The sequence below is a fragment of the Rousettus aegyptiacus genome, unplaced genomic scaffold (genome assembly GCF_014176215.1).
Source record: "Rousettus aegyptiacus isolate mRouAeg1 unplaced genomic scaffold, mRouAeg1.p scaffold_m13_p_10, whole genome shotgun sequence".
Classification (NCBI taxonomy): domain Eukaryota; kingdom Metazoa; phylum Chordata; class Mammalia; order Chiroptera; family Pteropodidae; genus Rousettus; species Rousettus aegyptiacus.
Window position 1 is genome coordinate 81,441,065 of NW_023416285.1, and position 19,378 is coordinate 81,460,442.

The following is a 19,378-nucleotide window of genomic DNA, read 5'->3' on the forward strand; positions in this document are numbered from 1 at the left end:
CATATATACAGTGGAATATTAGCCATAAGAAGAGATGAAATACTGCCATTCGCGACAACATGGGGGGACCTTGAGATAATCATGCTAAGCGAAATAAGCCAGACTGAAAAAGTTGAAAACCACATGATAGATATAAACCTAAAAGTAACAGGACAAACAGACTTATGGACATGGATAATAGTGGTTATCAGAGGGATGGGGGGAGGTAGATGGGGTAAAGGGAAGTCAAATATGAGGTGACAGAAAGAAATCTAACTATGGGAGGTGAACACACAATGTATATATATATATATATATATATATATGCCTTACTGTTAAAATGTAGAGGTGAAACTTACTGGATTTCATTAACCAACGTCACCAAATAAATAAATTAAAACAAAAAAAGCAGATATGCAACTAGCACAAGTATGATACAACCCATGGGTGATCTGGCACTAGTATGATCTACTTACCACAGGGGTGCAGGGTTTTGATGAGGAGAGCAGGAAGCCAGAAATGCCAACACACTTTAATTAGGAAATTTGCTTAGTGTACCTTTGGTCTAGTAAGTATTTTACATTATGATCAATGAGATGAGTAACTCTTCCTCCTTCGGGCAGGAGAACTAGGAAGGGGGTAGGCAGAGGCATAAACTATCTCGTATAATATTATCATAGCTAAAATTGGTCGAGATTCCAGTGTTCGTTCGTTCATTCATTCAACAGATACGTATGGAGCTGCTTGTTATTATGGCAAACACTATTCTAAGACAGTAAGAGTTCCAACAGTGAGCAACACAGACAAAAGTCCCTGCCCTCCAGTGACATATTCGAGTAGGAAAGATAGTACACAAGATAAATGATATGTATGTCACATATTAGATTATGATAAGCACTAAAAAGAAACATTAACTGAAGGTGAGGGTGTGTGGAGATTTTAGAAAGGGAGGCCAAGGGACTCTACTAAGATGCCAGTTGAGGAAGGACCTGTGAAACCTGAACCACTTTCTGTGTTGATGTGCAGTGTGCGTCATTTGCCATTTCTTGTGTGGGCCTGTCTCCTCTCAAGAATGTATGAATAGGAAGTGACTTACAGCTGGCTTCCATATGGTCTTTAATTTTTTTCCTTTTCTGCATACACTTTTTTTCACTCAGATTCTTCCTCTAACCCTAAGAATTCTTGACAAAAAATAATAGAGGGAGTTTCTCTTTATCATATCGCATCTTTCCAGAGTGTGTTAGTATAAGACATTGTGTCTAAAAATACACTAAAAGGCTTTGCGAAGTTCTGTGAAATGTCCTTTTGTATAAACGTTTCTCATGGTTTTTGAACAATGACTGGCATGTTACTTTCCTTGGCAACTTAATTTTTGTTCCATCTTCACATGAAACTTTGGAAATGTTAACTTTTCCCTTTTCCATTCATTTGTTTCACTCAGGAAACAAAAATACTTCTCAGAGCTAGGATATGCAAATTAAATATGTCAAAGTATAGTCAATAGCTTTTGGTATTTAATATTAATGAAGTTTAAGTGTTGGCATAGTTGAAGAAAATAACATTAAAAGGTATATGAACAATGAAACACTCTTAAAGTTGCCCTTAAGTGACTTCAAATATGACATTCTTTACTATTTAATACATGAAGGACTGATTTTCTTTTACTTAATATAGGATTCATTCTTTTTATGTATAATATAACATTAGGGTCTCAAATTATTCTTTAAGGGGCTTATTCCCTTTTGATTTTAGCTTTTGAAATCATTAAAGTAGATGAGTATGTTAGAATCTAGGCAATATCAACACAAGCTCCCATGCAAAAAAGTGAGGCTTTCCCCTTAGAGTGTAAGGACAGACAGCCATGTATGAAAACCTAACTGTAAAGTTGTTTATGCCATAAATGAACAGTGCTTTTAGTTTGCACATTTTCTTTTGTCACTATCTGTGATAGCTTTAAAATTATATATGTAAATATTCATTACCATTATGTATTGTGTTTAGTTTACCTCTTTAGTGCTGTCCTTAATGAAAAAATACAATTAACTTTGGTATTGTGATATAATTAACATTATACAAATCAGAATTGAGTTTTGAAAGCTTATTTCTTGCTAGGTATGTTGTAGGGCCTGAGAAACTGACAAAACGGGATAATTTGCATGATTTCTGTTGTTTAGTCAATGAATACATGAAATCATGTTTATAAATATCCAGATTCATTGCAGATGTTTTTAGTAAGCTATATTTTTAGGAATTATTGTATCGAACCACACCATATTAATTAGTAGCTAGTAAATAACACTGTAAATACTTAGAGTAAGTGATTAATAGTATTTAAAAATTATACCATTGACTTTGGCAAATGATCATTGTGTCAGTCTAGGTGGTCTGGGTTGTGCTTCAGTATCAAATGATCCCAGCAACAGAAATTTTGTTGGGTAGCAACATTGTCTAAGCATGAATCGAAAAATTTCCAAAATAAATGAGTATTATTAAGTCCACCATGTTATATTATTTGGTTTAACAATGGGTTGTCATTCATAATTGGTAGTGATGGTTAAAGCCATTTATTATATCCCAAAATTATAGCATAATTTGTTGGTATTAGTACTTCCCCTCTTACAAAATGTTTATTTGTGAGTCTAAATACAATAGTGATTTATGTGTCTCATACTTGAGTTCCAAGACAGCTATATACAACCTCCAATGAAGACTGGCTTCTATTTGCAACTGTTTCTTAAATCAGTTTGCCTGTTGCTAGAATTAAACTTTCCTGTCTCTGATAATAATCTCTGGATTATTGCCACTATTCTGGCAATTAGTTTGAGTAATTTTATTTCTTCCTTAGTCTGTCTTCAAGTGTTGCACTCATTTAAATTCATTGTGGTAAAAAGCACATGACATAAAATGTACCATATTAACCATTTGAAATTCCGTAGTCATAAGTATATTCACATTGTTATGCAACGGGTCTCCGGAACCTTTTTATATCGCAAAACTGAAACTCTGTACCCAATAAACAACTTCTCATTTCTCCCTCCTCTTAGTCCCTGGCCACAACCATTCTGTTCTGTCTCTATGAATTTGGTTACTTTAGATACCTCATGTAAGTGGAATTGCATAGTATTTTTTTGTGTGTGTCTGGCTTACTTTGCTTAGCATAATGTGTCAAGGTTCATCCATGTGGTAGGGTGTGACAGGATTTCCTTCTTTTTGAATGTGAATAATATTCCATATACACACATACATATAATATACACACACGTGCATACACACATATACACACCACATTTGGTTTATTCATCTGAGCATTCGGTTTGCGTTTACCTCTTGGTTATTGTGAATAATAGTGCAGTGAACATGGATTTGCAGATCTCTCTTAGAGACCCTGCTTTCAATTCTTTTGGAATTATACCCAGAAGTGGAATTGCTGCAGAGTCATGTGGTAATTCTATTTTAACTTTTTGAGGAACCTCTGTACTGTTTTCCAGAGTGGCTGCACTATTGTAAATTTTCACCAACAGTGCACAGGGTTCCAATTTCTCCACATCCTCACCAACAGTTGTTATTTTCTGTTATATGGATACTAAATCATCATAATGGGTGTGAGGTGATATCTCACTTAGATTTATACTTTTTCTAATGATTAATGATATTGAGAATCTTTTCATATGCTTGTTGACGTGTTTTTTTTGAGAAATGTCTCATGTCGTTTATTGATTTTTGTATTCATTTTTTTTTTGTCGAGTTGTAGGAACTCATATGTTCTAGATATTAACCCCTTATAAGATATATGATTTGAAAATATCCCTTCTTTAGGTTGTCTTTTTACTCTGTTGATTGATTTCTTCGTTTCGCAGATGCTAAGTTTTATATAGTCCAATTTGTCTATTTTTACTTTTGTGTCCTATGCTTTTGGTGTCATATTCAAGAAATTATGACCAAATACAGTGTCATGAAGTGTTCCCTTAAGTTTTCTTTTAGGAGTTTTACAGTTTTAGGTCCTACGTTTAAGTCTTTAATTTATTTGTATTAATTTTTGTGTGTGGTGTATGGTAAGGGTCCAGCATAGTTATTTTGTATGTGGATGGCCAATTTTTCCCACACCATTTGTTGAAGAGACTGTTCTCATTAAGTAGTTGTGGCATCTTGGCTGAAGATCATTTGACCATGTGCATGAAGGTTTTTTTCCTTGGGCTCACTTTTCTGTACCATTGGTCTGTTTTTTTTTTTTTTTTTTTTAAATGCAAAATCACACTGTTTTGATTACTGTAGCTTTGTAAAAATGTTTTGAAATCAGAGCATGAGGCCTCCAGCTTTTTTCTTCATTTTTAAGGTCGTTTTAGATTTTTCAGGGTCCCTTGAGATTTCATATAAATTGTAGGGTAGTTTTTCTATTTCTGCAAAAAATGTTCTTGAGATTTTTGACAAGGATTGCATTGAATCTGTAGATTGCTTTGGGTAATAGGGATATTTTCACAATTTCAAATCTTTCAGTTTGTGAATACAGGATATATTTTTATTTATTTGTGTCTTTTTAAATTTCAGCAATGTTTTATAGTTTTTCAGTATATATGTCTTTTCATCTCCTTGGTTGAATGTATTTCCAAGTGCCTATTCTTTTTGATGCTATTGTGAATATGATCGTTTCCTTAATTTCCTTTTTGGATTATTCATTGTTTAAGTATAGAAACTCAATTGATTTTTGTATCCTGCTATTTTGTGGAATTGGTTTAGTGTCCTAATAACTTTTTTTGGTGTGGTATCTTTAGGGTTTTCTACATATAAGATCATGTAATGTCATCTGTGAATAGAGATTATTTTACTTCTTTCTTCCCAATTTGGATACCTTTTATTTCTCTTTCTTGCCTAGTTGCATTAGCTATGACTTCTAGTGCATTGAATAGAAGTGGCAAGACTGGGTATCATTGCTGTGTTCCTCATTTTAGAGGAAAAGCTTTCAGTCTTTTATCATTGAATATAATGTTAGCTGTGGGCTTTTCATATATGACCTTTATTATGTTAAGATAATTTCCTTCTATTCTTAGTTTATTGTTTTAATCATGAAAGATATTAAATTTAGTCAGATGCCTTTTTTTTTTTTGGCATGAATTGAGATGATCACTTGGTTTTGTTTTTTATTTGGCTAGTGTGGTATATCACATTGACCGACTTTCATGTGTTGAACCATCCATGCATTCCAGGGATAAATCCCACTTGGTAATGGTATATAATCCTTTTAATGTGCTGTTGAATTTGGTTTGATAGTATATTTTGATGATTTTTGAATTAATATTTGTCAGGGATGGTGTTCTACAGTTTTCTTGTGGTCTTTTTGTTTGGCTTTGGCATAAGGGTAATGCCGGCCTCATAGAAGGAGCTTAGTAGTGTTGCCTACTCTTTGATTTTGGGGAAAAATTTGAGGTTTGGTGTTAGTTTTTTAAATGTTCAGTAGAATTCTCTAATGAAGCCATCTGGTCCTGAGCTTTTCTTTGCTGGGAAGTTTTTGATTACTATTTCAATTTCCTTATTAGTTACTGGTCTTTTTAGATTTTTAAGTTTTGTCATGATTCCGTCTTGTGTGTTTCTAGGATTTATCTATTTATTCTGGGTTATCCAAGTTGTTGGTATACAATTGTCAATAGTCTGTCGTAATCCTTATTATTTTTGTGACATCAGTTGTAATGTCTCTTTTTTTCATTTCTGATTTTAGTTGAGTCTTATTATTTTTCTTAGTTTAGCTAAGAGTTTGTCAATTTTGTTGGTCTTTTGGAAAAACTCTTAGTTTCATTAACTTTTTTTCTGTTCTCTATTGCATTTATCTCTACTTTAATCTTTATTATTTCCTTCCTCTTCTAACTTTGTTCTTTTCCAGTTCCTTAAGTTGTAAAGTTGAATTGATTTTAGATATTTCTTCTTTTTTAATGTAAGTGTTCATAGCTTCACTGCATCCCATAAGATTTGATATATTGTATATTTTCATTTTCATATATCTCAAAATATTTTCTAATTTAAAATATCATTATTTCCACTTTGGCTCATTGTTTGTTTAAGAGTATGTTGCTTACTTTTCACACATTTGTGGATTTTTTGCTTTTATTTCTATTTTCGATTTCTAGTATCATCCCATTAGAGGCTTTATTGTGAAAGGTTAACCTTTGTTAACTCTGTTAAAATTTAATAAATTTAACTCTTTAATAAATATTTATTCTATTTTTATACATGTAAATTTGTAAAAGAAGTGATACATAGTTTAATAAGACTTACTGTGTTGGATGATTTATTAATAGGCTTCTCATGAAATTTTGAAATTGCTAACTATGATTTATGGTTAATGCTATGGTGGCATTTTGTTCATAATAATTCAGTGGAGTTAGAATTATGTTCTTGAGCTCCAGACATAAGTTACCATAATTTACTATAACTGTATAGAACATAGAGGAGCAATATCCTTGGACACATTGCAAGGTGTGACCATAGGTTTTGGAAGTATCTGTGGTTATTATAAGGGTATGACTTTGTAGATGTGGTCTAGTTCTGAGCGTCTGAAATCAGTGGATTGAAGGCTGAAATATTTTTTTCCAAACCTAAGTGTTTGGGTCTATCAAAGAAGACACTCTATCAGGTGGCTTAAGAGCAAGCTAGAGGATGTGGCTATGAAATAGGCCATTTTCTTATTTGTAAATACAGAGAATCAAATAAAACAAGGATATTAAAGGGTGCTAATATTTGAGCATCTGTTGTGTTCCCAGTGCTTTAGATATGTGTTTCAGTTAGCTGTTAAGTAAATGCTTCATATATATCATTTCCATTTGACAGCTGAGAAAACTGAATGTGAAAGGTTAAATATAGAGTTAAGAGGTAGCACTGTGTAGTGTGGTCATCAATGTAGGCATTAGCTTCTTATGTGCTGACATTAGCGTTCTTTCAAACTGTGGGCTTAGGGCAAATTGCTTGAAATTGAGTTTCCTCATCTGTTAAGATGATAATAATAGTGCTTACATTTTAGGATCAACATGAGAATTAAATGAAATAATGCATGTTGAGTCTGAGAAATTGTGTGTACTCAGTGTTGTCTGTCACTAACATTTATATATATGTGTGTGTGTATATATATATATATTGTATATACATGTAATATATATATATTTTAAATTATTTTGTTTCCCAAGGTCTTATACCCTGTACATTGGGCATATAGTAAGTGGTAGAAACAAGAGACTGGTCTGTCTCCCAGCAAAGCCTGTATTCTTTTCATTACAGGACCTCTTAAAAGTTTGCTAGATTAGAGGAAGTGAGAAATAGAGTGATGAAAATGAGGTTGAAAAGTGTTAATAAAAGCTGTCATCTGTCGATTGGCTACTCTAGGTTCGGTGTTTTACTTATGTCATTGCATTTAGTCTCATTTCATTAAACAGCCTGGCCAAGTTCGCCGAGTCAGTGAGACAGAGCTGGTCTGTCTCATTTCAAAATCTGTGCTTTTATTAGGCAGTGCTTTCTCCCTGTAAGTAAAATAATGAGGTTACTCTGACCTTGAAGGAAAGGAGAGCTTTTGGAAGACTGGAGTTGGCCACATATAGAAGTACTTCTGAATAGGGCTGTTAATGCAGTTTAGGGACATATGATGATAGGGTTCCATACTCGGGGAAATCTGGTGGGGGTAGGGCATAAGTAAGCCCAACAAACACGTAAAATTACATTGATGTATCTTAATTATAAAAAATGGCTACAAGATTGGTGTTTCCAATGGAGAGGTTTAAGAGAATGCTGGTGGAATGTTGGGATGGATCTGAAATTGAGAATTAGTAAAGAAAAGTATAATAAAGTTATTATTCTCCCCTGCCCCCAACAATTAGAGGAAATAATACAGTAAAAAAAAAAAAGAAGAGTGATTCATTGATGATTAATGGTGTAATCTTGAAGAATATCCAACCCTTTTTTAGTAATGGGTGGTATAAAATAAATATAAGGAAAAAAAAGACAATTGTTGGAGAAGAAACGTCCTACTGTGAGGAGATGACAGAGGTGCCCAGCACCAGAAACACTGCTGGTTTCGTATGAGGACCATCTGAGAAAAAACACCAGGATCCTGGTGCACTAGTTGTCGTAGATGGTTGGGGTAGTCTGGGATGAGGCCATTGCTTATGAGAGCTAGTTCATTCGTTATACCTGGGCTTCCAGACAAGGAGCAAGTGAGTGAGTGACTGTGGCAGCATGTGCCGTCCCACCGAGAGAGCCCTGACCAGGGCAGGCCCTCACACGCTCATGGCCACATTGCTGCTTTTGGGTGAGAGCTCAGGGCTCCTCGTGGACTTGCCTAGCAGCCTTAAACCCTGGGTGCGTTAGTCTGGGCATTATAAAGCGGCATTTCTCTCGTTTCCTTTTTTAAGTCTTTAAAGTTTTATAGGATTTTTTTTTTTCAATGGGGTGTTTTTTTCTGCAGCTTTGGTATTTTCCACAAATGGAAAGGAGATATGTCACTTTTGTATTATATAATAACTGAACCTTGCTGAGTTTGTAAAATGTGGGATGTTTTCATCATTCATAATGTTTCCCTTTTTCTTGAAATCTAGAATATTTTTGTGTGTGTTTTCGGTTGTATAAAGCATATCTTTTTACATAAAATGACCTAATGGGTTGCCAGTTGTAAGCATATTTTTGATTTTCCATGTATAGTGACAGATTCTGATTCTTGGACTAGACAAATTTGAAATGTGATTTCGTTTATTATTAGGAACTACATAGTTTAAAATTACATATCTACTATTTTGCATACATTTATGCATAATAAAAAATAGAAAAAATTTTTAACTTACTGTCTTTGAATATTTAAATAATAACCAATAGAAATATTACTGGGAAGCATGCTAGTTTTACATCCTTAAGTCATGAGTATATAGATAAGGAGTAATGGTGGTTAGCCCACCTCATCCTTTACCTGTGACTGGAAATAAAGCGTTAGGGGAACACAGTCATGCCCACTCATTTTTGTATTGTCTGCATTGAGACAGAGACCATGTGGACCACAGAGCCTGAAATGTTCATTTTGCAGAAAATATTTGCCCACCCTTGGCATAGAATTGCAGTGTTCAGGTTTTGGGGTCGGATCTCTGGACCTTTTTACATTCTTAAACATTATTGAATACTCCAAATAATTTTGAGTATTATATTGATATTAGAAATTAAAACTGGGAAATTAAAAAAATTTCAGTTCCTTTAAATATACTATTAAACTTGTTACATGTTAACATAAATATTTTTATGAAAAATAACTTTTCTCCCAAAACGTGGATTTTCTGTAATGCCCAGCTTAACAGAAAACAGTTGCATTCTCATATCTGTGTGTACTTTCAATTTGTTGCTATATGTTGTGGTTGAAGGATATGAAGGAAGTCAAGCCTCACACAGATCTGCAGTTAGTAAAGGGAGGACTATTTTAATAACCTGTTCAATTAATCATAGCTATTTTTTGAGACAACACCAAAACTTGTTGCATGATTGTTTCTTAAAGGGACTTGCAATTGGAATCTGAAAATTTCCATAGATTTATCGTACTGAAGCTTTAAAATACATCAGTCTAGCTTGTACTTAGAATCTTTTATTCATGCATAATTTTCTAATATTGTACATTGATAGTTCTGAAAATACTGGTTTACTATCCACATATTGACACAATATAAAAAGAATCACATTTATTAATATCGCTACCGACTTCTCTGAAGATCCTTTGGGAGGCCAATGGAACTATGCAAAGAGGCGACTGGGTTCCAGCACATTGGCATTTCTCGGTTAACACTGTGCCTTACAAAGTGAGGACAGCCTCTAATGGATGCAAGTTTTCTAAAATTCTGGGTTTTGCTTGGAAGTTTGTTTTAACATCAGCAACACATACTGTCAGTTTTCTTTGAAGTCCCAGACTCACTCTATTAATTTGCAAGAAAATGTTTACCAAATACTCAAGCCCGATTAATCTGAATAGCCTGAATAATTTGTCTTTCAGTTACTGGTTTCAAGTAAAAATGGTGTTTCATGAAAAAAAATGACTTTCAGTTTACAAAAACCCTCACAAGTGCTTTTCTTTAAGCCAGCCGTTACTTCATTTACCACAGCAGTGCTTTCTCTATAACTTCCCATTTCATCACACAGAATATTAAAAAGATGGATACTTGTCAGTTAATGATTAATTTTTACTGCTTCATTAGTGAACTTTCTTTTTCTTTTTTTAAAGGAGAAATCATTTCAGTTTGGTACTGGTGGTTTTGCCCACCATAGCTTTTCATCATTGGTGCCAATGTGGATGCAGTGCGAAGGCAAATAATATGTTGATTTTTATAAAAAATGAAAATTGTTACTATATTCTTAAAATATTGATATAATTAATATTAATGTAACTAATATATTAATATACTATTAAAATATTTTTATGAAAATAATTTGACCTCATGCACCTCTCTTAGGTTTTGGAGTCCATTGGGGTCTGCAGACCACACTTTCAGAATCGCTGGTGTAAATATCATTTTAAATAAGCAGATTTATGCCACTTAGTTATATGTTGCCTCCTTTATTTTCTTACCGTTATCATTAATGAAGGTTTGAATAATGTTAACAGATACCAGTTTGCTGCTTACATTTGCTAATATAACCAGTGAATCTTTTTAGCTTTTTAAAAATCTTTGCAAAAATTGAGCTTTAAATTTTTTAATATTAGGTTTATAAAGGTTTACTCTTATTTGTGTTATTCCATTGCTCTGTTAGATTTTGAAAGTGTAACTTGAGAGTATTTTTCTATGAAGGAGTAATCTACAGTTGGATCTGGGGATAGTCATGGTTGCCTGAAATGATAGAATGTAGTCATGGTTGCCTGAAATGATAGAATGTTCATATGATTATTAAATATTTGTGGTGACAATTAAAAGTTTTAATATTCTTGAGTACTTCCCCTAACTTGAGAGGAACTCTGTTTGGAAATAGGGTCCAGTACTTTCTTTTTTGTTCATCTGCATAAATTTTACAGGCGTGCGTAATATTGCGATTTATAATGAGAAATATATATTTGGTCTTCCCCTTTTTCTTTATTTTCCTCACAGAGCTCCTAAAATCTTTGGAATTACCTAAATGTCAAGAGTGATAACAGTGGCTCGTTCAGTCACACCTGAGTTTGTGTTATGGAGGTGGCTTTTGGAGAGCCTCTAAGGCTGCAGGCTGGTTGCCAGGGGATCCACTTTGAGCAGAGGGTTGGAACTTGCAGTCCCACTTCTGGTGGAGACAGGTTGGAGGCTGAGTCAGTCACTAATGGCCGGTGATTTACTCGATCATGTCTGTATAATGAAGTCTCCATAGAAACCCAAAGGGACAGGGTTCAGAGAGCTGCTGGGTCTGTGAACGTGTGGAGGTGTAGGGAGAGGGCATGAAAGCTTCGTGCCCCTTTCCACATACCTTGCCCTGTATATCTCTTCCATCTGTTTGCACTTGAGTATGTTCTTTCATAATAAACTGATAATTTTGTAAGTAAATATTTTCCCGAGTTCTTTGAGCTGCTCTTGCATGTTAACCAAAGCCTGGGAGCGAGTTGTGGGAACCTCTGATTTACAGTTAATTGATCAGAAGCACAGGTGAGACCCTGGACTTTTGATTTACATGTGAAGGTGGAGGGGAGGTCCTGTAGGTTTGAACCTTTAACCTGTGGGATTGTGTTGGAATTAGATTAAATTGTAGGGCACTCGCTGATGTTGAAGAGATGCTCGATGTGTGAAAACCACATCTGGCATCAGTCGTATTGAAGTGAGTATTGGGAGTAGAGGAGACACACAAGAAGAATGTACATTTTTTTAATAGTGTGTTTATGCATTTTTTTTTTTGCAGATGGCTATTTCACTGAGTGCAATTAAGACAATTTTTTTTATCAAAAACTCACTTTGCTACAAACACTTGCAGTTCTATGATTGACCACTAGATGTCACAAGTGCCGCGGTAGCCCTAAGGGTTATCCGGGGCTGGTAGAAATTGGACATTGTAAGCTCGTAGACCTTCACATATTTCAGTGTTTCCACATGATAGATGCCAAATGAACCTGATACAGTGTGATATATAGAAGCAAGGTACAACTGGAATAATGAAATTTCAAAAATAAGCCTTTTTAAAGGATGGTTGTAATAGTTCTATTGGGTATTGTAAATGCTTCAGGTGCACTTGATACCACTGTTATGTTCCTGGCTTTTGGGGCTCTCTCTTTTTTATAGAAAGATGTATTGAACTTCAATTTAAGAATATTCGGTAATCCCTCTCAGGACATACTGTAACAGCTGGTATTTTTGTGTTGTAGTAAATCGATTCCATACAACAGTCAGTAATAATTATGACTGGGTTCTGACAAATTCCAAAGCATTTTCAATAAATTTAGCCAAAGAAAATAACATGATTACTACAAAAATTTAGTTCAGTTTGAAAGTTAAACCCAGAAACTCTGCTTCGTTCCACAAAATATTGAGCATTTTAGTGGTTAGGATTTTATCAAACCTCTTATTTCTTATTAATATATTTGTTCTGAGAAGATAATCACTTTGTATCATACACTTCTTAAATAATATGACTTTGGAAAAATTTAACCTGAGTGTTCATTATGAAATAAAAGATGAGAAATGCTAAGGCCTTTCATATATGACACATATATATATATATATATATATATATATATATGTATATATGGTAACAATATCAACTCAGAAGAATGTTTCGATGTGGAGTGTAAGGTTGTCCTAGTATTAATAGAGTGGTAGTAGCATAAGTTTGCTCATATGGTGTCTGTGGTTTATAAAAGTGAAACATTGTAACTTTTTTAAGTTTGTAGAAAGTGGGAGTTTGCATGGTATGTATGTATATTTCTGTAGACAGTCTATATACCATGCAAATTATTACGATTTTTCTCATGGAATAAAAAGTTTAAATTCCTTAACATATGTAATAACTACCTACACATATACGTACATATCTATTGTCCTAATGGTAGAAATGTATATACACTTTACAAATTCCTCCTCTTTTTTTTCAGCAGCCAAATAAAAGTCTACTTATTGACTGTTTCTTTTAAATTATGTGTGGTCTGTTTTTGAATTTCGTTGTGTTTGAATTTAGAACACTTTTATGTAGGTGAATCTGAATCCTGATTGTTAGAATAATTTATAAAAGCAGAGTAGCCTTTTTAAATAATTGGGAAAACAGCTTCAGAGATGACCATTAATGAAACTTTGCTTTGTCTTTTTGACTGCTCACATATTTTTAATTAACACTCTTCTCTGTATGGATTTCTATTTGAACTTTGTCTACCTTTGTAATAATCCAAAATTCAAGACATTGTACCAGATAGACTATCTTAGACCAATCTATCTGATGGTGAATTTTTTCATAATAACATTCACTTCGATAATTAAAAAGCTAATTTAGAAGGCTTTAATAGAATTTTACAATTTGGACTTTTTCAAGTGAAATTTGGCAAGCCCATTTTTCTTCTGTAATATGAATCATGGATTTGAAGTCTTTAATAATTGAATCGAGGCAGTTTTTCAAGTGTTTACAATATCTGTTTTTTTTGTTAATGTATGTTAAAATACGCTTTTAAATTACTGAATTTGCTTTATAGAGGACTAGGGAAAATGCATTAAAAACAAACTTAAACATATTGTGTGGTTCTTCTGATTTCTAAAAAATATAAATGTAGTGTATTTTCCGTTATTAGGCGGCAGTGGTCCAAATTTAAACCACATGGCCTTCTAGGTGTCAGGCCAGTATAAATTTTAATCTTGCTACTTTCTTTTATATTTGCATCTTATAATCTCAGTACCTGAATTAAACAACTCCATTCTTAACAGCCAACATTTATTGTTTGCCTGCTATGTGCCAAAAGCTGTGTTGTGTGCCTTAGTGTATTTAATTATCAGACAATTCTAAATTGTTATTTCCATTTGCACATAAAGAGATTAAAGCTTAATAAGATTAAATAACTCGTTCCACATCACAGAACTAGCAGGAATTGAGATTAGGCCAAACTCTAGAATCTCTTGCTTTTAGCTACTGTACAGAAGTGCCCTTCCTGCTTATTTTGGGATAATTGTTAGTTAAAACAGTTATTGAAAAAAATTTTTTTTCTGCTATTTTCCAAAATACATCAAAACTTAGTTTTTACTAAAAGAATTTACGTTTGTATATTAGCTTGGATTGTTAGGTTTTGTTTAGAGATCTATAATAACATCTTGCTTCATTTCTAGTATTTCAAGGTTATTTACAGTTTTCAGTTAGAGAACTTTAAAGTTGTCATATTAGGATGAGCTATTTTTTAAAAGTACAATTAGTTATAAGTTAACAATTAATAGAGTCTCTGTTCTACGTTAGAAATATGACTTAGAATTATAATAGGGGAATTTTAGAATGACATTGGCTTACAAATCTTCTTTAAATTCTCCATCTATGCATTCAGCAGTCCTCAAACCAATGGTAAAAATCTTTAAGGAAGCCTTGAAACATCCATGAAGAACTTTCATGTTTTTTAATTAGAAACATCACATCAAAATGAAAAACTCTCACATTTAATATTTGCATGTAGTATGTAGAAAAAATTCTGAAGAATTATGATCCCTCTGGAGTGTGTTGGAATAAGAATTAGTTACAGAATATTGTAATTTAGCAATTTCCTTATTATCATTTTGAAAATGTGCCTTTTCTTTGTAGAAACGGCCTGTGTGATAATACTTGGTTGACAGAGTGGCTGCAGGCCGGTGAGCTGGAATTCCCTGTGGCTTTTCTGAGCAGAGTGTTTGGCGTGCGGTGTCCAGACTGCAGCCTGCATCATGCCAGCTTTGTCAACAGGATCTGGTAGTGACACAGGTATGTGACCCCGAAAGGGGCAGTCTTCTTTCATCCTTACTTAAATCTTCTTGTTCACAGTGGAAAAACAACATTGCTTTAAATAGGTGCAAACAGGTCATGCTTGTTTGTTCTGTAACCAACAGGAGGGGCATAAAATCAATGCTCCCTTCTGTGACAAAAGTTATGGAAGGGCATTGATTGACAGCTGCTTCCTCCAGATAGTGGTGGCTCGTGGTGATACTCTTTTACTGTTGGGCTTTTTGGAATAATGTTATGAATAATGTTATGCATTTAGATTTCTTTAAGAAATAGTATTTTAAACATACAGGAAAGTGTGGCAAATGCAGTAGTTCCCCCTTACCTGTGGGGGACAGATACTTTCCAAGACTCCCAGTGGATGCCTAAAACTGCAGATGGTACCAAATCCTATATGTACTATGTTCTTTCCTTTACCATACATACCTATGGTAAAGTTTAATTTACAAATTAGGCATAGTAAGAGATGAACAACTATAATTAATAATAAAATAGAACGATTATAACAATATGCTATAATAAAAGTTATACGAATGTAGCATTGTTAAGTAAAATAAAGGTGACTTGACCACCAGCACTGCAAGACTGTGGCGATTAATCTGATGACGGAGGTGGCTACTTAGTGACTAATGGGCAGGGAGCGTCTAGAGACGCTGGGCAGAGGGAGGAGTCACGTCCCAGGCGGGATGGAGCCAGACGGCCTGAGATTTTATCACACCATTCAGAATGGTGCGCCATTTAAAACTTATGAATCGCTTAGTTTTGGAATTTTTCATTTAATATTTTTAGGCCATGGTTGACAGTGGAAACTGAAACCTCGGGCAAGGGGACCGGCTGTGCCGCGATGCTCGCGCGAACCTTCACTCAGATTTCATGACAGATAGGAACTGTGCGCCATACTGGCCTCAGACTTTTCACTTTTTTTTTCTTTAAGAAATAGAGCATTATCTCTACCCCATTCTTTCATTTTCTTTCTTCCTGTCATGAGGGGTCAAAACTATTCTGAAGTCGATACATGTTTTTAAGGAATTCAATGAAAACAGATATATTGCACCTTATCATTCGTGGTAAGACTTAGTGACACTTAGAATGAAGATTTCCAAAAAAGCACGTGTGTATGCGTGAAACCCACGTCTTCTGACCAGATTCCAGACGTGGAGTGGGCGCAGTTACTGTCCCTTTGAAGTCCTATTCTCCGGATCCCCAGAATCAGCACTTTAAAAAATGCACATTCCTGGATCCTAGGACTAGTAAAAGAGAATGTGAGTGGGTTTGGGGAGCAAAACCATTCATTTTTAAGATCCTTCAAGAGAAGCGGTGGCATCGCGTGTGATTAAAGAGGAAGCTCTGTGTGTTGCACTGACCATACTGAATTTGGTTCTATCAATACCATTCTTAACTAGTTGAAGTAGCTGTCTCCCACTGGACCGTTACTGGCACCATGAGTTTTAAAAAGCTGAATCACAAATTTGATTTTGTGTTGTATTGTGTTACATTGGCATTTTCATTCGCAGTGTTACACATATCACTCTTTGCTATTTAAAGCACATTTTGGCAAGTTTTGTCTCATCTTTATCCATCAAGAATTATTTTTTTTTTAAACTACGATTTACACTGGTGATTAGTTTTTTCTTAGGAAGTAATTTTGATTTTTAAATTACATAAAAATCTTTTTTGTCAAGGCATTAAGTTGGAAGCCAGCTCCTTGGAAAAATTTTTTCTTCTTTTTAGTTTTTATATAGTCCCACACAGTGTTGTACTATATAAAATGAATGAGTTAACTTTCCATAGTGGTTTGGGAAATTATAGGTAAAATTTATTTGAATCATAAATTTACTACGGTTGTGTAATGAATTTAAGTTTATGCCTTGGTTTTCATCAAAAAATGCCTTAGTTTAATTGGATGCAAAACAGTATTGCTTACATCTAACCTGGGGAATGATTAAAAATGGAGTATCGATAGTTTATAAGGCAGTTTAGGTGTCAGTCATGAAAAATAGCGTAGGCTCTTTAGAATTTGAAAAAGACTTTTCCACACATAGCTGGCTCACTTGGCTTAAATCTAAAATACCTATGTGACTCACACTTGGCTTTGTGATATTTTTTGACCTGTATGTCCCAGCAAGTTTTGAGTCAGGCAGAGGAGACATGCCTGTTTCAAGAGTCACTATATGTAGGGAAGTCCCAAAATATGGTATACAGTTCCCTTATAGTTCATTGTAGACCAGATACTCTTTACCAGTCAGGGGGTCATGTGTACCATAAGCAGTGTTGCTTAGCAACGTTGTTGCTATTGTTTCATTATCAGGTCTCCAGGGGAACAGAGTTAGTGAGCATCACCGAAGAACAGGTGATTCATCATGTGGCAGGAAAACAGTATCCGACTAACAGCAGCTTCAATGCACACAATACTCAATGTGGGAAAATACTTTTTTTAAAAAAATTAAGTTTATTGGGGTGAGGTTGGTTAAAAAAATTACATAGGTTTTAAGTATACAGTTCTATAATACATCATCTGTATATATTGCATTGTGTTTTTACCACCCGAAGTCAAATCTCCTTCCATTACCATATATTTGACCCCCTTTACCCTTCTCTACCTCCTTCTGTCTGTCTTTCCCTCTGATGACCACTAAACTGTTGTCTGTGTCCATGAGTTTTTGTTCGTTTGTTTGACTTGTTCATTTGTTGCTTTCAGTTTTATATTCCATGAGTGAAAGCATATGGTTCTTGACTTTCCATCTGACTTATTTAGCTTAGCATGATTATCTCAAGAACCATTCATGTTACAAATGGCAGTTTTTAATCTTTTTTTTTTTAACAGCTGAGTAATATTCCATTGTGTGTGTGTATGTGTGTGTGTATATGTGGGTCTATCTGTCTATCTATCATCTATCTATTGAAGGACTCTTTGGTTGTTTCAATGTATTGGTCACTGTGACGAAGAGGCAACCAACTGAATGGGAGAAGATATTTGCAAACAATACTTCTGATAAGGGGCTAATATCCAACATATATAAAGAACTCATACAACTCAACAACAACAAAAAATTCAAAAATGAGTAAAGGACCTGACCAGACATTTCTCCCAAGAAGACCTATGAATAATAACAGACATATGAAAAGAAGCTCAACTTCATTAGGGATTAGGGAAATGCAAATCAAAGCCATGAGGAGATAGCACCTCACACCTGTTCGAATGGCACCCATCATCAGGACAAGTAACAAATTTTGGAGAGGTTGTAGGGAAAAAGGAACCCTCATACACTGCAGGTGGGAATGTAAATTGGTATGGTACAGCCACTGTGGAAAACAGTATGGAGGTTCCTCAAAAAATTAAGACTAGAAACACCATATGACCCAGCAATCACTATTCTATGTATCTACCCCCTGAGTTTGAAAACATGTGTAAAGGAAAATACTTTCAATGTAAAACTTCTACCATTTCTCTCTCTTTTTTCTACTTATTTCATTAAGAAAGACAAGTTTTAATTACACAAATAATACATAAAAAGCACTCTCATTGTTAAAGATGCCTAGATAAAAAGGAAAGGAACCCTTACTACCCTTCTTCCCCGGTCTCATTTTCTGTCTCAGTTCGAGGGACATCCTTCAACAGTTTTGTGTACATTAGACACCTGCAGAAGTGCATACATAGTATATTGTTTTGTCTTTATTTTTAAATAGCAGATTCTATCATACTTTACGGATTATTCTATAACTTTCCTTCTATACCAAGTAATGTATCTTGAAAAAATATTTTGTGGTGTGTGTTCGTATCTGTCTTTACATACATGAGTATATCTGCCCCATTCTTTTAAACTAACATTGTTTTCCATAATATCACAATTTAGTGAACCAGACTACTGTTAATGAAAATGCTCCTTTTGTAATATTTTGAGCGAGAAGGTGTGTATATTAAGTGGATGTTGCCAAATTATTCTTGAGTGGTTACTTAATCTATGCACAGTGTTTTAGAGATCCTTCTCCCTACATTCTTGCCAATATTCCATATTATTAGTTTTCATAATTTTTTTTTTTTTTTTACCAATCTGGGGGAAAACATGGTATCTTAGGTGTTAAGTGTGCATTTATACTGATATTGGGCATATTTCTATTTGTGTAATGGCCACTTATTCCTCTGTGAATTGTCTACATCCTTTCCCCATGTTTCTATTGGTTTATTATTGTCTTATTTATTTGCAGATTTTTCTATTTGTATTTTGTATATTAATCCTTTGAATCATTTTAGGTTGAACACCATTTCTTATGGCCAGTCATTTGTCCTTTTCTTTCTTCCTTAATTAGCGTCATTTCTTTTATAGAAGTTAAAGACTTTTATGTAGACAATCTTTTCTGTATGGTTAATGCTTTTTCTCTTTTGCTTAAGATGGCTTTTTCTTTCATGAAGATATGCTCTAAGATTTTCTTCTAATAATTTAAAAATTTGGATTTACACATTTGGAATTTTAGTACAACTAATTTGTAGGTAAAGTGAGACAATAAT

At 34.2% G+C, this 19,378-nt stretch overlaps 1 protein-coding gene across 2 annotated transcripts in view; it reads left to right on the top strand.

Annotated features, from left to right (window-relative positions):
* Nucleotides 1-19,378, top strand: part of MPP7 (membrane palmitoylated protein 7) — a 217,630-nt gene that overhangs the window by 45,448 nt on the left and 152,804 nt on the right. For both annotated transcript variants that reach the window (XM_016160774.2, XM_016160773.2), the window contains exon 2: nt 14,698-14,853. In XM_016160774.2, the coding sequence (XP_016016260.2) occupies nt 14,817-14,853 (37 nt within the window). In that variant the 5' untranslated portion in view covers nt 14,698-14,816. The remainder of the gene's footprint in view (nt 1-14,697; nt 14,854-19,378) is intronic.